This window comes from Corythoichthys intestinalis, chromosome 4 (genome assembly GCF_030265065.1).
Source record: "Corythoichthys intestinalis isolate RoL2023-P3 chromosome 4, ASM3026506v1, whole genome shotgun sequence".
In the NCBI taxonomy this organism is placed as follows: domain Eukaryota; kingdom Metazoa; phylum Chordata; class Actinopteri; order Syngnathiformes; family Syngnathidae; genus Corythoichthys; species Corythoichthys intestinalis.
In genome coordinates this window covers 54,180,688-54,202,460 of record NC_080398.1, presented here as the reverse complement: position 1 = coordinate 54,202,460, position 21,773 = coordinate 54,180,688, and the positions used below count along the sequence as shown (strand labels likewise).

Below are 21,773 nucleotides of genomic sequence, written 5' to 3'. Positions count from 1 at the left end.
TGGTGGCATGAGCTTGGTTCCACATCTGCCTTCATGTTGTCCTCCCCTGTCGTGATGATGGCAGATGGATGTGGTATTTCCAAATTGTCTTTTTTTTCAATGAGTAATGTTACTCCATGTGTCTAAATGGATGTTCATTAATGTGCACTGTCCCTATCAAATAAACAAATAATAAATAAATAAATAAATAATAATATTCAGTATTTTTTAAAATTCAGATAATTATATTATTCCCATTTTAATAGTGACACAGCATTTTATAATAAGTAGGTTTGTTAAACTGCTGAACAAGCCTTCCCACTGTTCAGTGTCTGGAGTATAGATTAAATCGTCAGTGCGCCATCCAGTGGGCACACAAAAACACTGTTACTTTGTGTGGGTTTGCGTGCGTGCGTGCGTGCGTGCGTGCGTGTGGGTGAGGTGTGCAAACCCACCCCCACCCCCCCGGCCAAGTCGTCAGTCGTTACAACAGAATTTATTTTCTTGTTCTACCAGCCCTAACCCTGTGAGAGCAATCTTTTGCTGGCGAGAATGTTAACAAAATGCCAAAAGTCATTTTACAACCCTGTGATGACGTATATACATTCATACTTTGAGCAAATATTTAGAATAAAACATATCTTTGTTGTAATTATAAGACAAGCAAATGAAAAACAACAAAATAACTATATGCCCAGCACAAATTTTATTTTGAAGGTCGGACTTTTAGTTGTGTGTTTTTGTCAGGAAAAAGAGTAAACCGCCTACTGCTGTCTCCCAGCAAGACACTATTGGAAATAGTACAATATCTATTTGAAGCACGATCTGCTGCAGGTATACGTTTCATAACTAACTTTTTTAATGGTTCGTTTTTCTTTTTTATGATGATTTGCATTGTATGCCACAGTTTGTCAGGGTTCAAAAGTTTAAACTAAGCTCGTGTTGTTCGCACAATGTTTTGCAGACGCTGCACTTCTGTCAACAGCTGTCTGTCACATGAACAATGCTTGCGTTTGAAGCATAGCACTTTGACACAATTTTCACCATTTTCCTTGCAGTGACATTTTGCAAGCTATCCACAATTTCACAAAATATTCACTATTTTGCACAATTATTACGTAGCATTTGTGTGCTTCCAAAAACGTCAAAACCAAGCACTTTATTGGAACGGATATTTGGTTCCCTCTAGTGGCACATTTTATTTATAACATTTGAGGACTACTGAATGTTGCTTGTGGGCTTTGTCAAGTCAAACAAAGTGTGCCAAATGAGACAGTTTGTCGAGTTCATGGCCTCAGGAGGTGTATAACTACAGGCTTCTTTGCTGGGGTTCTGTTACTGTGAACTTTGGAACAGACCCTAAGCTGTTACTTATTAAAAGCTATTGCGTATGTCCACTTTGTAAACTGTCTCGCCACATTCTTGTACAGACATTCATCGTTTGCACAGCAAGGATGGCGGAACCCCATGGAATCCTGATAAAGGGAGGCAAAGTCGTGAATGAAGATGTCTCTGTGATCAGTGACGTTTATATAGAAAATGGGAAAATAGCAGACGTTGGGCTGAATCTTCATGTTCCAGATGGAGTGAGAGTCATTGACGCTAGTGGTAAACTGGTGATACCAGGTGGCATTGACCCGCATACACACATGGAGCTGGCGTTCATGGGCACCAGGTCTGTGGATGACTTCCATATTGGAACACAGGTAAAATCATTACATATTCTAATCTGATAGTTTTCTGACAGTACATTGTCCTTAAGCAGTACTAAAGAAAGTACAGTATTTCCAAGCATGCAGGAAATGTTCTCATGGTGACAAAACTGAATGTTTACTTTGCAATTATCACTTATCTGTACAAAAGAATAATAGATTCTACATATTGTAGTTAAAAATTCCATCACTAAGTTTGTCTGTCATCTTTGCACTGTCATGCTGTACTTAGGTAACCATATTTTGATTTCCAAAAATGAGGACACTCCGCCCAGCCTCGAGATACTTGAATTTTACTCGAAGTTCACTCAAAGATGCCTATATCACTTTAATATATTTAAAATGTGTCTCCTCCGTCTGGATAGAAAATTTTAGTTTTATAGAAAAAAATATATTGCCATATACTGTAGTATATATTATATACTATATATTATAATATTTTTTAACCAAACAGGTTGCAGGTTACTCAACGGGCTTTGTTCGTTCTAAAAAATAATCAAACAATAAAAACCTGAAATTAAATAATGATAAAAAAAATAATGTAATACAGACCCATAGAATTGTAATCCAGTGAATATACACACACACACAGTATGCTGTGTGCCAACTAAACATTTTTATAAATCACAACAGCATAAACGTCTCTTTGAACTACTCGTTATTGTAGTCTGTAACAGCCTGATCTCTTGCCAATGTGGCGGCTGGCTAGGCGAAGCTGATGTGGACCAAAGTGCGACCCGGAAGCTGAAGTAGAGTGAAGTTGTATTTATTAAAGACATGCAAGGTGTGGAGTGGCTGGCAGGGTTGATGATCAAGGGTACGGCTGTGGCAGGCGGCGTTGTTCTTTCAGGAGGCCTGGCTGGGTGAGTGTCCTGAAGGCAAAAGACAGAATCAATGAAGCTTTCAAAAACAAGAGTCAAAAAACCACAGACTTGAGTTGGCCGATGTACCAATGGTGACTGGAAGAATCATCTGGCACCTGCTTGCTGCCCGGGCCGCTCGTTATAAGCAGTGTTGATCAATGATGAGCTGCAGGTGCACTCCCAGGTGAGCCTGGTTAGAACATCAAAACAGGAAGTGTCATAACAATAAAAGCCAGCAGAGGGGAGTGTGGGCAAGGACCACCACAGTACCCCCCTCTCAACGGACGCCACCGGGCAGCCTGCCCGGCTTCCCAGGGTTGGCAGCGTAGAAATCCCGCAAGAGGGACGAGTCCAGAATTAGACTGCGGGAGATCCACGACCGCTCCTCAGGGCCATAGCCCACCCAGTCCACCAGAAACTGGAACCCACGGCCCCGAGGATGGACATCCAGAATCTTGGAGAATGCAAACGCTGGGTGGCCATCAATGAGAAGGGGCGGGGGAGGTGCAACGGCAGGAGGACGCAGGTCACTAGAGCTAATAGGCTTGAGAAGGGAAACGTGAAAGGTGGGGTGGACATTCATGGATGTCGGGAGGTCCAACCGAACAGCAGATGGGTTGTTGATCTTTGTTATCTTGTAAGGGCCCACGAAGCGGGGGGCAAGTTTGCGCGACTCCACCTGCAGGGGGAGGTCCCGGGCGGACAACCAGACCTCCTGTCCCACCTTGTACTCCAGAGCTGGCGAACGATGGAGATCAGCCAGTCTCTTGTTTTTCTCGGCAGTGCGAGCGAGGGCAGCCCTTACAGTCTTCCAGATTTCTTTAATCCTGCCGACATGGTCCTTCACAGCAGGAACAGCTATTTCCTTTTCCTGCTCCGGGAACAACGGAGGCTCAAATCCATTACACGCCATGAAAGGGGACATACCAGTGGCAGAGCAGATGAGCGAATTATGGGCATACTCAACCCATGGAAGGAAAGTGCTCCAGGAGACTGGATGATGGGCGGTGACACAACGCAGAGCAGCTTCTAGGTCCTGGTTGGCCCTTTCCGTCTGGCCGTTGGTCTGGGGATGGTATCCTGAAGAGAGACTGGCTGTCGCCCCCACTGCCTTGCAGAACTCTTTCCACACCACCGAGGAGAACTGGGGACCACGGTCTGAAACGATGTCTAAAGGGAGGCCATGAAGCCTGAAAACATGCTTGACCAAGAGATTGGCGGTTTCAAGAGCAGAGGGTAGTTTGGGAAGGGGAACATAGTGAACAGACTTGGAAAAATGATCGATAATGGTAAGGATAACTGTGTTACCTTCAGAGGGAGGCAGACCGGTTACAAAATCAACAGCAATGTGGGACCATGGTCTACTGGGAACAGGGAGGGGGCTTAACAGACCAGCAGGTGGCTGATGGGAGGCCTTCTCTCGAGCACAGATTGTGCAGGCTTTGACAAAGTCACGGGCATCTTTGGCCATGCCTGGCCACCAGAATGATTGGCGAAGGAAACTGAGGGTCCTATGGACACCAGGGTGGCAGGTTAGCATGGACGAATGGCCCCATTCCAGGACTTGAGATCGTGCAACAGAAGGGACAAATAAGCGATTCGGGGGCCCGTTTCCTGGATCGGGATCAGCCTTCTGAGCTTCCCTGACCAATGATGTAATCTCCCATCTTGCAGCGCCGACCACGCAGGACGAGGGAAGAATGGGTTCGGGGTCTCCTGAGCTTGGACGTGGTGAATGCAGCCGTGAAAGTACATCAGCCTTGCCATTGCGTGAACCGGGGCGGTATGACAATGAAAAATTAAACCTGGCAAGGAACAGTGACCAGGGGGCTTGTCGGGGGTTGAGTCATTGTGCAGATTGGATGTAGGAGAGGTTTTTGTGATCTGTCCAGATAAGGAATGGGACCTTAGCACCTTCCAGCCAGTGACGCCATTCCTGCAGGGCCAGAACAACCGCCAGCAGTTCCCGGTTTCCCACATCATAGTTCCTCTCAGCAGGGCTGAGCCGCCGGGAGAAAAAGGCACATGGATGCAGCTTCTGGGTGGTTGGATCTCGCTGGGACAAGCTGGCCCCAACTCCGGCGTCCGACGCATCCACGTCCACCACAAATTGGCGTGAGGTGTCGGGGTGCTTGAGGATAGGGGCAGAGGTGAAGAGTGACTATAGCTGAGAAAACGCCTTACCAGCAGCTTCAGACCAGGCAAAGGGGTGTTTGGTGGAGGTGAGTTGAGTCAGTGGGAGAGCCACTTTGCTGTAGCCCCGGATGAAGCGACGATAGAAATTTGCGAAGCCCAAGAATCTCTGAAGCTCCTTACGGCTATTGGGGGTAGGCCAATCAACGACTGCCTTGATCTTTATTGGGTCTGGTTTGAGTTGCCCCTGGGCAATTATGTAACCCAAAAAGCTCACCGAGGACAAATGGAATTGACATTTTACTGGTTTAACAAAAAGCCTGTTCTCCAGGAGCCGCTGCAAGACCATCCTGACATGATGCCGATGCTCCTCTAAGGATCGCGAAAACACAAGTATGTCATCTAGGTAGATAAATACAAAACGGTTAAGAATATCACGAAAGATATCATTCATGAGTCGTTGGAAAACAGCAGGAGCATTTGTGAGACCAAAGGGCATTACTAAATATTCAAAATGACCAAGGGGAGTGTTGAATGCCATCTTCCACTTGTCCCCCTCACGGATTCGGACGAGATGATATGCGGTTCGGAGATCCAGCTTTGTGAACAACCTGGCGTGACTGAAGGGCTCAAAAGAAGGGTCAATTAGAGGCAAAGGGTACTTATCTTTTATTTTTATCTGGTTTAGGCTGTGGTAATCAATGCATGGCCTCAGGCCGCCATCCTTCTTGCCCACGAAGAAGAAGCCTGCGCCGACAGAGGAGGAGGAGGGACGGATGATACCAGAAGCCAAGGAGTCTCTGATGTAGTCTTCCATAGCCATTCTCTCAGGACCGGATATGTTGTAGAGTCTGCTTGTCGGAAGGGGAGCCCCCGGTAGGAGGTTAATGGCACAATCATAGGGGCGATGGGGAGGCAGAGTGTGGGCGAGGTCCTCGCTGAACACTGTTGCCAAGTCATGGTACTCCAGGGGCACATTGGAGAGGTCAGGAGGCTCTGGAGGATGGGCCGGCTCTTTGGCCGCTCTCCCAAGTGCGTGTGCTGAGCCAAGGCATTCCAGGTGGCAGCGATTGCTCCACCCCACAATCTTCCTCGCTGTCCAGTTAATGTTAGGGTTGTGAAGTTTGAGCCAGGGAAGACCAAGAATGACATGTGCTACTGGAGAGGAGATAATAAACAATTGCATTAATTCGTGATGATTTCCTAAGACTTTGAGCATGAGATGAATGGTGCGGTGAGTTACTGAAAACAGTTTTCTACCATCCACTGCTTCTACTACTTTGGGGGCCTTGAGGGGTTCGAGAGGGATTTTAGCTTGATTCACAAAACCTTCATCCATAAAACTGTCATCAGCACCAGAATCAATAACTACCTGAAGTGGCCTTGCGTCTAGACCATGAGAGATGCTAGCAGGGAGTACGAGTCGCGACTGAGAGCAGGAGTCGGAGGAGGTTTGGCTCACCAGGGTGCTCCGTCTTATCCGGTGAGCCCGGTCTTTTGGCTGTGCAGGGCAGGTGATTGCAGAGTGTCCGATTTGCCCAAGTTTCATGGGTTCTTCCAACTGAAGAGGGGACGTCTGTCGCTGAGTGTCACTAGGGGATGGTTTGATGTTATCGGCCGAGGGTGACAGGAGTTGCGGAAACAGACGTGACTTAACAGCTTTCTCCCTCTTACGTTCTCTAATGCGATTATCTATCTTTATTGCTAAGGAAATTAGCTCCTCCAGAGTGGAAGGCTCATCCCATGTGGCCAGTTCATCCTTTATTTCATCTGCCAAATTACGCAAAAAGACAGATATCAAAGCCAGCTCACCCCAGCCACTTTCTGCGGCCAGAATACGAAAAGCAATAGAGAAGTCAGCCACTGATTTGGAACCCTGCTGGAGGGAAAACAGGTGGTTTCTGGCTTCTCTCCCACGAACAGGGTGGTCAAATACCTTGTGTAGTTCTCCAGAAAATGCATCGAAAGAGCTCAGCACCGGAGAATTCCTCTCCCAAAGTGCGTTTACCCATTGACCAGCCTTCCCTCTCAGCAGGTTAATACAAAAAGCAACCTTAGCAGCATCAGAGGCATAACTAGAAGGCTGTAAATCAAACACTAGGTTGTAATTAAGCAAAAAACGACTACATGAACCTAACTCCCAAGTATAACACTCAGGAGTAGGTATAAATACGTCCGGCCGAAGCGGGGGTGATGGCCCATCATTAAATCTACTCACGGGCACATTAGGTCCGGCCCTGGGAGGCTGTGAGAGTTGCGTCTTGACCAGCTGCAGGTCCATAGAAATGGTCCGCAGCGTCTCTGCAAAGCTACGTAGCACCTATTCATGATTACCCAGCATGTGCCCTTGGTGTTCGAGGGCCTCCTGAAAGCCATCGGCTGTCGCTTGGTCCATTTTGTATGGCCAGATGATTATGTGGCGGCTGGCTAGGCGAACCCGATGTGGACCAAAGTGCGACCCGGAAGCTGAAGTAGAGTGAAGTGGTATTTATTAAAGACATGGAAGGTGTGGAGTGTCTGGCAGGGTTGATGATCAAGTGTATGGCTGTGGCAGGTGGCGTTGTTCTTTCAGGAGGCCTGGCTGGGTGAGTGTCCTGAAGGCAAAAGACAGAATCAATGAAGCTTTCAAAAACAAGAGTCAAAAAACCACAGACTTGAGTTGGCCGATGTACCAATGGTGACTGGAAGAATCATCTGGCACCTGCTTGCTGCCCGGGCCGCTCGTTATAAGCAGTGTTGATCAATGATGAGCTGCAGGTGCACTCCCAGGTGAGCCAGGTTAAAACATCAAAACAGGAAGTGTCATAACAATAAAAGCCAGCAGAGGGGAGTGTGGGCAAGGACCACCACAGCCAAACCGTCATCCCAGTAGATGGCGGTAATGCACCATGATACAAGGGGTAAACTGCCAACAAAATCAAGAAGAAAAACTACTCCTTCTCCCCCTACTAGTAGGAGCCATGTCAACGCAGGCAGGTGCTTCCCCCCAGTGGCCGGAGGGATTGTCTCGAAATTGGTCCCGTGAAAAATCATGAAAACCGGACATTTTCATGAATTTATAAAAGCCGGACGTTACAGAGAGGACATGAAAAGTGGACTTGTCCGGGCAAAAGAGGACGTTTGGTCAGTACTGTTTTTTTGTTTTGTTTTGTTTTTTTACCTCGGTGGTCTTCATTTGTATTGTCGCAGTTGTTTTACTGTGTAATGCCGGTGTTCTGATGAATGGGTATCTCTTGTCGAAGTAGTATCCCCGCTGTTATAGCAGCTTAATGTTGAACAAATCAATTTTACATTTTGACATGTCTGTTCAGATATATTATAATATTAAATATTGAGATACTCCTGCTATAATGTCAATATTCTTTCTTGAACAATAAACTCTATTAAAACCCAGGCGACCCACATGTCTACTGCTTATCACACAACGTTAACATCCTAATGCTATTATCTCGCAATATCATCAATATTCTACAGTATTGTAGTTTTTCGTGCATATACAAAATTGCTTACCGAGTTTAGTGGACAAAAGGCACTATTAAATGGAGGGGCGTGGTTGTTGTGCGCATGCTCGGTAGCGCTTTTCGTCAGAACACCAGCTCGATTTTAGTGTTCGTCACCAAAATTATTGAACATCTATTAAACACTGGACTAATAAAAATAGCAGAACGCTGTTTGTTTAAGAAGGAGTTCCTGTAAGACTAGTTTGTTTGATTTTACTTTTTAAATTTGTTTGAGTAGGATTTTTATTGCATAATCTGTAAAATGTTGCGATTTTACACTATATGCATGCTTGACTGCATTCAGTAACAACTGTACTGAGTGTGTTCTGAAAGACTATTTACTTACCTACTTACACACAAGTGATTGTTTTGACTAATAACCACTATATTTTTGATTACTGTAGTCGACTCATCGGCTCATGTACAAATCATATGGTATTTGCTGTAATATTTCTCTGGACATAACATTGTAACTGTAAATGTGCATTAAAATCAAAGAAAAGTTGGGATATGAAATATTATGAAACCATGTAACTGTGTTCTAAATGAAAATTTGATGTTTGAAAATATATATATTTTTTTTTTATCACAAAAGACAACACAAAGATTACAAAGATAATCAGTCTGATTTCATTTAGGACTACAGAAATCAGGGAATATTTTTCGTTTGGAGGCTTAAACAATATCTGTAAAGGATTACTAATCGATTATCAAATATGCTATCAGTTCAGTTGATAATGGTTCCTCCAGATTTTTTTAATAGGGCGTGTTCACACTAGCACTGGTCCTTTTTAAACAGACCGTAGTTGTTATTTTCAGCAAGTCCGCTTTGTTTTGTAATTGTGAACGCGCATCCGAACTTTAGTTTGGACCAAACAAACGAACTCAGGTCTGCTCAAAAATCGTGGGTCTCGGTCCACTTTAAGCCCACCCTGCTTCGCCTCGCAGGGTGCGCTTATGCTACATTACATGCAGTGTAACACCTAGCTCCAAGGGAGGTATTTCCTCGACTAAATTTGCCCAATCTTTGAGTGTGCCTTTCATCCACGTGATGCTACTCAGAATGTTCGGTTGGCGCAGTGTGAATACTTACCCTTTTCAACAAGTCATTTGCAAGTGTTGTTTTGCGGTAGCTCTCCAACTGGACCCTGGTCTTCTTGGTCTAATGTAAAAGTGCCCTTAATCATGGCAGCCTTAACTTATATACAGTACTTACCTCTATGAATTGGACCTCAGTCTTTCAGAGTGATGGCATGACTGATCCCCTGACCAGAATATGCACAGTACTTCCACAAAACCAAATATGAGTGTTTAGTTATTGCTGTTGACATGAACAGAAAAAACAAGACTTATTTTAAACGTTAGTCAGGCAACCTCATACAAGACAGCTTTTCACTAGTTAATTTTCAACATTCCACTTTGTAATGTATATTTTACCAGGCTGCCTTAGCAGGAGGGACCACAATGATTGTGGACTTTGTCATCCCCCAAAAAGGCAAGTCTCTTGTGGAGGCCTACAACACTTGGCGCAAGGCGGCAGACAGCAAAGTGTGCTCTGACTACTCACTGCATATGGCTGTCACATGGTGGAGTGACCAGGTTAATAGATTCCCCATTTCTGTCTCATCTATCATCATCATTATGCTGTAATGAATTGTTTTCTTATTTTTACACGGTAAATAGTAAAATAGATACACTGAGTAACTTGATCCCAAAATGGAAAACATTAAACCAACACCACTGAAATGCAGGTAGTCCCCAGTTTACGAACGAATTCCGTTCCTGCACTGGCAATGTAACCCGGATTTCCGTGTAAATCGGAATTACCCTTTAAGTACCTCAACACACCCTCTTCATTCATTAAAAAAAAAAAAAAAAAAAAAAAAAACTACCCAAAAACATGTATTTTACGTCATGTTAAAAATAAAGTAAAACAATAAATGAAAATTGTGCGACTGGCGATACAGTTGTGTTCAAAATTATTCAACCCCCACAGTACATAAGTGTTTTTGCAAGTTTGACATTTATCTTTCATCTTGTTTACAATCACATGAAATAATGACATGTCAAATTGACAAATACAACTGAAATAACAAAAATATTTGGGGAATATTATATTTTAATTTATGGTCTTTCTGTGATTACTTCATTGACAAAATTGTTCAAACCCTTAGGTATGTATCATGTTTCATACCTAGTACAACATTCTTTGCAGCAATAATATCCTTTAGACGTGAAGCATAGCTTGACACAAGTTTCTTGCAGTAACCCAAAGGTATCTTTGCCCATTCCTCATGGGCAAAGGCCTCTAGTTGATGAACATTTTTGGGCTTGCGTACAACAACTGCCTTCTTCAAGTACCACCAAAGATTTTCAATGGGATTTAAGTCTGGTGATTGCAATAGCCACTCCAGAATTTTCCAGCACTTCTTTTGCAACCAAGATGTGATAGATGTTGAATAATTTTGTCAATGAGGTAATCACAGAAAGGCCATTAATTGGAATATTCCCAAAAATATTTTTGTTATTTCAGTTGTATTTGTCTATTTGACACTTCATTATTTGATGTGATTATAAATAAGATGAAAAATGATTGTTAAACTTGCAAAAGCACTTGAACATAACTGTAACATAACATAACTCGACCAAAAAAAGGGAGGGGGGGGGGGTGACCTGAGACAAAATGGCGGCCGAAACACCAGCGTCGTGAAGTCGAAATCGAGTAAATCGGGTCCGTTGTAAACAGGGGACAACCTGTATTAATAAATGTCACAATTCACAATGCTTGAAGCTGAACAAGTGGAGAAATAATTTGGAAACTTCACATCCCGAACAACCCAAGCCCACTGATTTCTTCTGGGGAAAAAATTATTTTAAAATGCGTTTCTTGTTAATGTTATTGTTGATTCCTAAAGAATAATGTTTTTAAGTTAAGTGTATGCTTATTTATTGAAAAACTGGATGTCGGCTGAAATAATTTCATTTCCAAAGGGATCTGCAAACAAAGTTTGTGAACCACTGAGTTACTTATCATGTACAATATTTATTTTAATTGTGTGTGTGTGTGTGTGTGTGTGGGGGGGGGGGGGGGGTCCTTGAGTGTTTGATAGTAGAAAACTCACAAACCACAGGGAGATCTCCAAATGTACTCTCTCTTAACCATAACAATGACAGTATTACTATTTTCATCTTCCTAGGTGAAGCAAGAAATGGAGGTTATTGCCAAAGAGCGAGGAGTCAATTCCTTCAAGATGTTTATGGCTTACAAAGGCTTGTACATGCTGCAGGATTCTGAACTCTATGCTGCTTTTTCCCAATGTAAGGCCATTGGTGCAATAGCTCAAGTGCATGCAGAGAATGGAGACCTGATTGCTGAGGTTGGTGGGACAATTTCATGATGTACACACATTCACGTGCTGAAAGAGTTCAGATTAAGTGTCTGTGACATGCAAACATTTTGAAAGGTATCGATTCATTCCTTTAAATTCATGCTGTGGTCCATTCTATACAGATGGCATAGTAGGGAAAGTACCACTAGAGGGCATTAGATCATAAAAAAACTGTAACTACCGTTATGAGGCTTGTGGAAGTTAGTTCACGTTGTCAATGTTTGAAACACATTCACAGTTTTATTTTATTGTCAATTTTTTAAAGATATTTTCAACTCAGTTGCATAAGATTTGAGTGGGGAAATGTGACTTATAGATTGTATGGCACTCACTACAGTTGTTCTCCATCACTTTTATCCTGCTTTGTTGTTCTCTACTTCATCGGGACATAACAGGGGGCAAAGAAGATGCTGTCAATGGGCATCACTGGACCTGAAGGTCATGAACTATGTAGGCCGGAGGAGGTCGAGGCTGAGGCCACCCAGAGAGCCATCACCATTGCCAGCGCTGTCAATTGCCCTCTCTATGTGGTACATGTCATGAGCAAATCTGCAGCCAAGGTGGTCGGCGATGCACGCAGAAATGGTGGGTGAGGGTTGAGCAAATGTTACAAAACAATTACATGAATACGTTTTAAATACTTTAATGTAATAGTTGATGTCTTATGAAAAAACAAACCAATTACATGAATACGTTTTAAATACTTTAATGTAATAGTTGATGTCTTATGAAAAAAATATTTTACAACACTCAATGAAGTTAAAGTATTCATTTTCTACCAGGGCATGTGGTCTTTGGGGAGCCCATTGCAGCTGGCCTGGGAACGGATGGGACTCACTATTGGCACAAGGACTGGGCCCATGCAGCCTCATTTGTCATGGGACCTCCCCTTAGGCCTGATCCCAGCACCCCTGGTTACCTCATGGACCTGTTGGCCAAGTAAGTGGCACTAAAAACATGAACAACTGGGATGCTCTCAAAGGACTGCTCAGTGGATAAATGTCTGCCTCGCAGTCGAGAGTTTTTTGATTGGTATCTTACGAATTTTGTGTTGGTGTGAATGTGAGCGCGAATAGTTATTAGTGCGTTTCAAGTTCTGACCACTCTAAGTTGTTCCTTAGATTTCACCCACAAACCTAATGAGTGCATGTCGCTTACAAATATATTAATGGATGATGCGCTCAAAGCTCTGTGTTGGCATAACAACAAAATAGCTTAGTCCAGAAGTGTTGTAGGTCTCCAGGTTTGAACACTGAACAGTAATGCGTGTATGTGCTTGGAATGACAGAATTTCTGAAAGCTTATTAAGGAAAAATTATAAATTGATGATAAAATGATTGGAATAATGAACAACAATTTACTAGTAGCCTATAAAATAAAATCCTTATTGATAAGGAAGAAGGCAGGCTTAATTTGACCAGTAAAGAACAACATATTTATATATTCTTCTTATTATATACACCTATTTTGTCATTAATATAATATATTTGTTCCCTTAATGTTTTTGCTAGTGATGACCTCAGCGTGACGGGCACTGACAACTGTACCTTCTCAGTTTGTCAGAAGGCACTCGGAAAAGACGACTTCACCAAGATCCCGAATGGGGTGAATGGCGTGGAAGACAGGATGTCCGTCATTTGGGAGAAGGGAGTGGTAGGTCCCCATTAGGGTTGGGTACCGAATCCCGGTATCAATTTGATATTGGTTCCTGGTACTGTTAACCAGACTTAAAAAATATAGATAATTTGGGTGTCTCGTTTTGGTGCCTGTGTTTTTTTGTTTTACTTTGCCGTCTTGTTCCTCAAACATGCACACACGTCAGTGGCACTATTCACAAGCTACAGAGTCAATCAGCACAAAAAAATGATATATGATGTACATTTGATTTTAGAGAGATTTATTTATTACTTTTATTTCTAATTTCAAAAGATTTATATTTAGTTGTATCCAGTTTGCTACTGTATATGAAAAGATATATATATATTTTATTTATTTATTTATTTTTGACTAAGTTTGTGTAAAATAACCGTTTAAGCACCAGAACCGTTTTACAATGTACCGAGGAGTAACCGGTATCAGAAGAATACCTAAACGATACCAAACCCTAGTCCCTGTAACATACCCACACGTATTATTTTCTCTGGCCGTGTACAATGTAAACACAAGGAGGTTCTGCAGTCCATAATTTTCATACCTAAAGTATAATGGATGTGATGTTGCACACAACCATCCAAAATGTTAATAAAACATTATTTGATACTTTTGTAATGTACTTGTTTCAAGAAAAGGTTTTCTTTTGAACTTTTTAATGACGTGTTGCAGCACTTACAATATTAGTATTATAATCATTTCCATCCATCCACTTTCTACCGCTCAATCCGGGGTCACGAGGGCAGCAGCTTTAGCAGGGAAGCCCAGACTTCCCTCTCCCCAGCAGCTTTAACCAGCTCCTCGGGCAGGATCCCAAGGCGTTCCCAGGCCAGCCGATAGACATAGTCTCTCCAGCGTGTACTAGCTCCAGTGAGAGTTAGAGATCGCAGCTTGATGAAGCCAACAGCACCACATCATCTGCAAAAAGCAGCAATATAATGCTGAGGACACCAAACCGGACCCCCTTAAATTCTGTCCATAAAAGTTATGAACAGAAACTGTGACAAAGGACAACCTTGGCGGAGTCCAACCCTCACTGGGAACGAATTCGACTTACTGCCGGCAATGCGGACCAAACTTTGTTGTACAGGGACCGAACAGCCCATACCAAGGGGCTTAGTAACCTGTACTCCTGAGATGGCTTGAGTGTCGAGGGATGAAAAAGACCGGAAAAAGAGCAGACCTGATCGAGAGGTGGCTTTTTTATCGACACCTTTTTCTTGTGTGCATTGCCTTACGCCACTGACAATGACATTCTCCCCTTTTTCAGCAAGCTATCCTTTACCACCATATCCCCTGTCTTTCTTTTATATATAATATCCTCTGGTTGTTTTACGTCTCTGACCGTTCTTGGGGGTAATTTATATTGCTATTTTGTGTAGCGATCGCAAATGCTATTCAGTGACATCCAACGAACACTTTCAATGTTTTCAGCACTAACAAATCTTAATTCTATTAATTTACTTACACTTACCCCTTACTAAGGTTGTTTCTTTTCAACAGAAAAGGTAAAGCTGTTAAATCTAGAACCTTCCTGTAGGCAGGAACAGGCTTACTACAAAAAGACATAGGATAGCTAATTTTATTTAAATATCCGTATTTTAGAAAAATAGGCCTACATGACTGTTGTGATATATAAATATATATATGTATTTTTTCAGGTCATTCATTGTCAGACAGAAGCAGCACGGCAAACTTTAATAGTATAATAAAAAAAATATTAAAATGGCTTGCCTCTTTCGGGTAGGCTTTGGATCAAGATTGTCATCTCTAGGACCATAGCCCCCAGCAAAATGTTTACTACGTTTGCTGGCATCAAACTGGTCTTTTGGACGTCCGCAAAAGTTGATCCATTCACACATCACATTTTTTCCCTCTAGTTTTTGTCTTCAGGAAATGTATGAAAAAAAAATCCTTCATATGTGAAAGGTCGTAATGTCTAGAGTCAATTCTACAAGTTCCATAGCAGCAGTGTTTACTCTGCAAGTTGTTTTTTGAAAGATTACTGGCAGAAAACATGCATTGGTTGTATGCGAGCGCGCTTCTATGTTGAACCCCTTCCGGTTTACGATGGTGACGTCACGCAGCCTTGCGGTCTAAAAATAGCATTCGTACGGTATGCTATTGCTGCTTTTTTGAAAAAAAAAAAAAAAAAAAAAAAAGTTTGCATTAAGAATAAAAAAAAAAACAATTGCGCGTCCTGCAAAGGGACTTTTGCACATGCACACAGTGCGATGTTCAAATGATATATTGTGCAGGCCTATTTCAAACACACCCTTCGGTCCCCCTTCTTAAAAAGGGGGACCACCACCTCAGTCTGGTAATCCAGAGGCACCGTCCCTGATCTCCACGCGATGTTGTAGAGGTGTCTCAGCCACGACAGCCCCACAACATCCAGAGTATTTAGCAACTCCGGACGGATATTATCCACCCCTTCAATTGTATTACAATTTTTTTTTTCCATTGAGCCACTTGAATGAAAAATAAAAAGTCTCTTGGGAACGATTGTGGTCTTCTGTGACCATTCATTTCATCTTTAGCTTTTCAACTACTCTTACAATAAATATAATTGCAACTGGGTATTGATGTCCCTCTGTTTCCAAGAACTGTAAGGAGAGTAGACAGGGCTCAACAAATCAATACAAAAAGCTGACTGTGTGTTTTCAGTGTTAAAGTCAAAGATTCACTGCTCTCAAATCACACACTGCCTGGAATTGACTCCTGTCTGTTAATTGTGTTCAGTGCTATCAACTGTGCTGTCTCCCTCAAACTGGCTTATTTGTGCATTTCTAACTTCCCAGCACAGTGGCAAAATGGATGAGAATCGATTTGTAGCTGTCACCAGCAGCAATGCGGCGAAAATATTCAACTTCTACCCTCAAAAAGGCCGCATCGCCAAGAATTCAGATGCTGATGTGGTTATTTGGGATCCCAAGTTGACAAGGTAAGAATCCCACTTGGGCTATTCAGCATTCAAAGAGAAAGCTGTGAAAATCAAAATGGAATGTTTGTTTGTGCGTGGCTGTGTATATTCAAAATAAAAAGGAGGCTATTTTTAAACCTCCATGTTTCATAAAGGCATTTCTACTACATCAGCATTCTGGGCTTTGAAAATCTAGCTTACATTATGCATTTTGCAGGCAGTCAATGCACCAACTTTTTATTTTGTCTTCACTGCACGATGCCTTGCAGGTGAGCTAATTTTGTCCATGAAAAGTTTGCATATATTGAAGTACGTCATTTTTCCAGTACGTCATTTTTCCACAGTTACAAATGAGAGGGTGACACTACGTACACGCTTATCACAAAAGCTGTGGGCATTTATATTAGATTGCTTTTTTCTTATGTACCAATGAATTAAACACACTGCTCCCTCCTGAGATGTCAATCGTAGGTCATGTTGAAGATCTTAAGCCTGATGAATCATTTACATTAGATCTTATCCCATTATCATATTTATTCAAGTCACACTTTCAAAGCTCAAATAATTAGTTTGCCCTTTTTTATATGGTAATATATCACAGCGATGGGGTGCATAATTCCTTGATAAGATTTAAAGGAATACCACGAACCTTGTTACGTCCCAAACGTGTTGTTATCAAAATTCATCTGATATGACATCACAACTTTATGTGAAAAGAGCTAATCGGAATGAAATCAGTTTTAATTCTTGTGTCTCTTCCTTAACGAATGTAAATCTCAGCACAAGTGGTCTTCGTATGGAGGAGGTCGAGATAAAACAGACAGCACAAATGCTTATGTAATAATAAAAAAAAAAAGACTGCTGTTCTGCTTGCAAGAGAATCTGGGCTGAGCCCCTGAGGGAGCTCACTATGCACTGATGTGAATCGAAGAAGAACTCATTCTGACCCAATGTACTGTAACTTACAGTAAATATAAAGTATACTGTATGTTCATGCTAGAGCAGTTACGGTGGACTGGTTTGCAGCTTGATCACGTTCTTGTCATTTCTCTATCAATAGATTAGCTTTTTTCAGCACAACTGACTCTTGTGTTTAATTGCTGCTCCCATTAATTCATCCGTAAAACTGCGTAATTAATTGCTCTCATTGCAAGTGTCACTCCATAACATCCGCTGCCAGGGGCTACAAACGGTTGCATAACACAGACAATGCTCAGTCAATGACCTCAAGTCGCATAAATAGGCATCTTGGATGATGTTGACGATGCAATTTGTCTTTTGATTTTGTTTGTTGTTCTTTTTTTGTAATACACAGGGGATATGGTTGACAAGAGACAAAGAGAACATGACAAAATACAGTGTATCACAAAAGTGAGTACACCCCTCGCATTTCTGCAGATATTTAAGTATATCTTTTCATGGGACAACACTGACAAAATGACACTTTGACACAATGAAAAGTAGTCTGTGTGCAGCTTATATAATAGAGTTAATTTATTTTTTCCCTCAAAATAACTCGAAATATAGCCATTAATATCTAAATCCCGGCAACAAAAGTGAGTACACCGCATGGGAACTACGTACATCCCTAAATGTCTAAATTGAGTACTGCTTGTCATTTTCCCTCCAAAATGTCAAGCGACTCATTACAGGAGTGCTGTCAGCATTGCTGCAGAGATTGAAGAGGTGGGGGGGGTCATTCCCTCCACCATGCTTGACTGTAGGCAGGGGCGGACTGGTAATCTGTGGGTTCTGGAGGATCACAGAACGGCTGGTGCCCTGGACGGCCGGCGGCCGCCATTCATTATACATCACTGTTTTTATCCCCCCTAGCCTCTGCAGTTATCTACAGTTGGCATCCAATCCAACAGGTGGCAGAAATGCGCTTTGCTGTTCATCGCCAGTCTGATAGAAGAACGAAGAAAGCACAAAGTAGCCTTCATTGGTTCCTTGTGGAAGCAAGATAGCGACGAGCGTTAATGCACAAAATGGATGGCGGTGGCAAAAACAGAAAAGAGAAGGGTGGCGCGGAGAAGGTTAGTGAGAAAAAATTTGGAGAGCGAAGCATTAAAATGTCATAAATTGATAAATATTTTCGCAAGCAGCAGTCTGGCTGCAACGGCCACGTCGGGTAACAGCAGCCCAGCCCCCGGCGATGGTGAAAGGGGGAGCGGGAGCCGCTTTGACGTGCAGCCGGTGCAGGGAGAGAGAAAAGAAGAGGGAGGGTGTAATGATAAGCTGGTGGAAGTTCCCCAGCAGGGCCGGCCCAGCCTATACGCAGACTATTCAGCTGCTTAGGGCCCCTGACCGCTAGGGGGGCCCCAATTTGGCAATTGTTTAATTTATATTCTATTTTGTTTACTACAGTTTGCTTTATTTGACTTTCGTGAGTTTTGATACTTGATTACAAGCTTGAAAAAAATAATTATTCCTTAACTTCTTTGAAGTTCTTCTTTGAAATTTGAAGTATGCAGTGCAACAAAATCTGATTAATATACAAAATATGGACACATGGGTTGGATTGCATGTATGGGTTTCACAGTACACTGTGACGAAATGGTGGGCCAAAAATATGGGCACTTTTGCATTATTTTGCTTAGGGCCCCCAAATGGCCTGGGCCCCAGACAAGCGCAGCGCAAGTAAAAAGGGATGAAGAGGGTCACTTGCTCTGTATACTGGCAATTGTTATCCACCAGGTAGCTACATTTTAAATGAAATAAATGACAATTAAAGGGTTAGTGCCAGCTAGTCCGTTTGCAATCGTGTCAAGTTACAGTATGCTAGTCCTACTTTCACTCTCCTAAGAAAAAATATTTTAGCTGTAAAACAACGTATGCACACACAGCAGCAATAATAATTCAGAAGAAATATAACAAAATATTAATAAAATGAATGGTTTTACTTTAAAGTTTAGGTAGTTAAATTGATATGATATATATTTTTAATCATTTATATATCGTTTTGTTTTCTGGTTAATACTTTCCAATGAAGGTTATGTATACAGGATTTGTCTTGAAATGTTTATTGTATTTTCATTGAAATGTATTATTTGTATGGCAAGATTAATTATGGCAGGGGTCTCCAAACCGGTCCTCAAGGGCCGCTGTGGGGCCTGGTTTTTGTTTCAACCGATCGAGTACTGACAGTTTAACCAATGAAGTTTCTGCAAAAAAAAGCAGCACCTGACTGCAATCAACTGATTACACTTGTAAGACACCAGATTGGTGCATAGGTGTTGTCTTGTTTTGTTGGAATGAAATCCTGCGTCTGCTGCGGCCCTATGTGGAATAGTTTGGAGACCACTGAATTATGGCATAAACAATTAAATCATTTTATAGACAGAGATATATAGAGATATATTATAATCAATTGGATACATAAAACTTGCTTTGAAAAATACATTCTTTCATTTGTTTATTCAGGTTGATCCTAGAGCTAGTACAGAAAATGAACCCAACTCCAGTTAAGCCTTGCAGTACTTTGAGCGCCCCAAGTCAGACAGTCACACTCTAGACACATTTTCTTCATTTTCTCTCAAAGTGCACAAAATTGATGCATTACAATAAAATGTAAAAAAAAAAAAATCTCCCCGGGGGGTGGGGGGGGGGGTCATGCCCCCGGACCCCCCTAGGGGGTCTGTGTTTCCCTTCGTATAGAGATTCTTGTGGGCTGGGCTGAGTCAAAGTCCAGGGCTGCTTTTTAGTCCCAGTCCGCCCCTGACTGTAGGCACGATACACTTATCTTTGTACTCCTCACCTGGTAGCCGCCACACATGATTGAAACCATCGGAACCAAACAAATTAATCTTCGTCTCATCAGACCATAGGACATGGTTCCAGTAATACATGTACATGTGCTTTGTTGACATGTCTTCAGCAAACAGTTTGCGGGCTTTCTTGTGTACAGTCTTCAGAAGAGGCTTCCTCCTGGGGTGACAGCCATGCACACCAATTTGATGTAGAGTACGGCGTATGGTCTGAGAACTAACAGGCCGAACCCCCACCTCTTCAATCTCTGCGGCAATGCAGACAGCACTCCTGTAACGAGTCGCATGACATTTTGGAGGGAAAATGACAAGCAGTACTCAATTTGGACATTTAGGGATGTATGTAGTTCCCATGTGGTGTAGTCACTTTTGTTGCCAGGGGTTTAGATATTAATGGCTATATTTTAGTTATTTTGAGGGGAAAATAAATTAACTGTATTACATAAGCTGCACACAGACTACTTTTCATTGTGTCACAGTGTCATTTGGTCAGTGTTGTTCCACGAAAAGATATACTTAAATATCTGCAGAAATGCGAGGGGTGTGCTCACTTTTGTGATACACTGTAGTGTACTTAATTGCATTGGAGTCAGTGAATCTTTCTTTTTGCCCTTTTTTTACCTAAAATACGCAATTCTATATTGCTGTCATTGTGGATTCATTGTGGTTATCTTTAACAAATCTTATTCGATGACTTTAGGACTTCACGTGAGTTTTTTGAGTGATATGAAATTGGTACTGACTTCACACGAAAAGCTTCAAGCTTCAAATTTTGCTGTTAAAGAAGAGGTTATAGTGCAGTAAAGAGCTTTTACAGAGCGAGTGCTTGTCTGAAAAGTTTTGATTTCTATCACAAACACTCTGGAGTTGGCCTAGAACAAGGCGATGAACTACAAACTGCTTGTTGATGGAACACTTTTCAGCCTTTCTCTGAGTTTCCCCCCTAAAAGATGGTTTTACTGCAGTCTCCTTCCATACTAATTGCCTGTAGGTCTGACCAGTTAGCTTGTAATGGTAGAGAGAAATGAGTGGCTGGGTGTGTGCAGATGTACAGATGTGCAGATGTAAGTGTCGTCAACACTGGACTGAAAGATCATAACAAGGGGAGTATTAGTGAAGAGAAGAGGTCCATTTAAAGAGTCATGTGGTACAACTTGGTTGACTAGCTGGGCTAGATCTTGGGACGCAAGTGCAGACTGTTCTCTTTCCATGAACTTCCTTTTTCTCCTCCTAGCCTAACTTGCATTGCATTGAAAAATGAATTTTTCTTGGACTTTATCGTAGTTGCTCCTGTCAAAAAGTTCCAATGCGCTAGCTCCAAGCCTTATATTTTGTTGAAGTAGAAAATTACAGTGAATACACCTGTCTAATGAATCTCCTTTGGGTCAACTGTCTGAATAGTTTTGAGCCTCTCAAAATGAAGGTACTCAAAGCAGGTCTACAAGGTTAACACATCATATTCAGAGGTGGGTAGAGTAGCCAAAAATTTTACTCAAGTTAGAGTAGCGTTGCTTCAAGATATTATTCAAGTTAGAGTAAAAACAGTCATCTAAAAAATGTATTCAAGGACAAGTAAAAAAGTATTTGGTGAAAAGAATACTCAAGTAATGAGTAACATTGTGAGTGACTGCTTATCATGCATATATATATTTTTTTAAATTAATATTTTAAACAATAATTTTTCTTTTTCTCAGCACAAAATTATTGATATGAACCGTATAACCTATTACATAACAGCATTAAGCCCCCCCCCAAAAAAGTCACTGAATTCCCTCGAGAGAGAAAAAAAATACAGAAATGAAACATCATTCGTCCAAAGAGCATGAGTGCCCTCTAGTGGAGAAAACATAGTTCCAA

General features: G+C 42.0%; 1 protein-coding gene across 2 annotated transcripts in view; it reads left to right on the top strand.

Annotated features, from left to right (window-relative positions):
* Positions 1-728: 728 nt before the first annotated feature.
* Positions 729-21,773, top strand: part of dpys (dihydropyrimidinase) — a 28,253-nt gene continuing 7,208 nt past the window's right edge. Inside the window, exons 1-8 of one of the 2 annotated variants that reach the window (XM_057834894.1) lie at positions 729-813; positions 1,410-1,685; positions 9,628-9,786; positions 11,385-11,564; positions 11,972-12,161; positions 12,359-12,515; positions 13,088-13,229; positions 16,028-16,170. In XM_057834894.1, coding sequence (XP_057690877.1) covers positions 1,434-1,685; positions 9,628-9,786; positions 11,385-11,564; positions 11,972-12,161; positions 12,359-12,515; positions 13,088-13,229; positions 16,028-16,170 — 1,223 coding nt within the window. In that variant the 5' untranslated portion in view covers positions 729-813; positions 1,410-1,433. The remainder of the gene's footprint in view (positions 814-1,409; positions 1,686-9,627; positions 9,787-11,384; positions 11,565-11,971; positions 12,162-12,358; positions 12,516-13,087; positions 13,230-16,027; positions 16,171-21,773) is intronic. The other variant, XM_057834895.1, reaches the window with a different exon arrangement.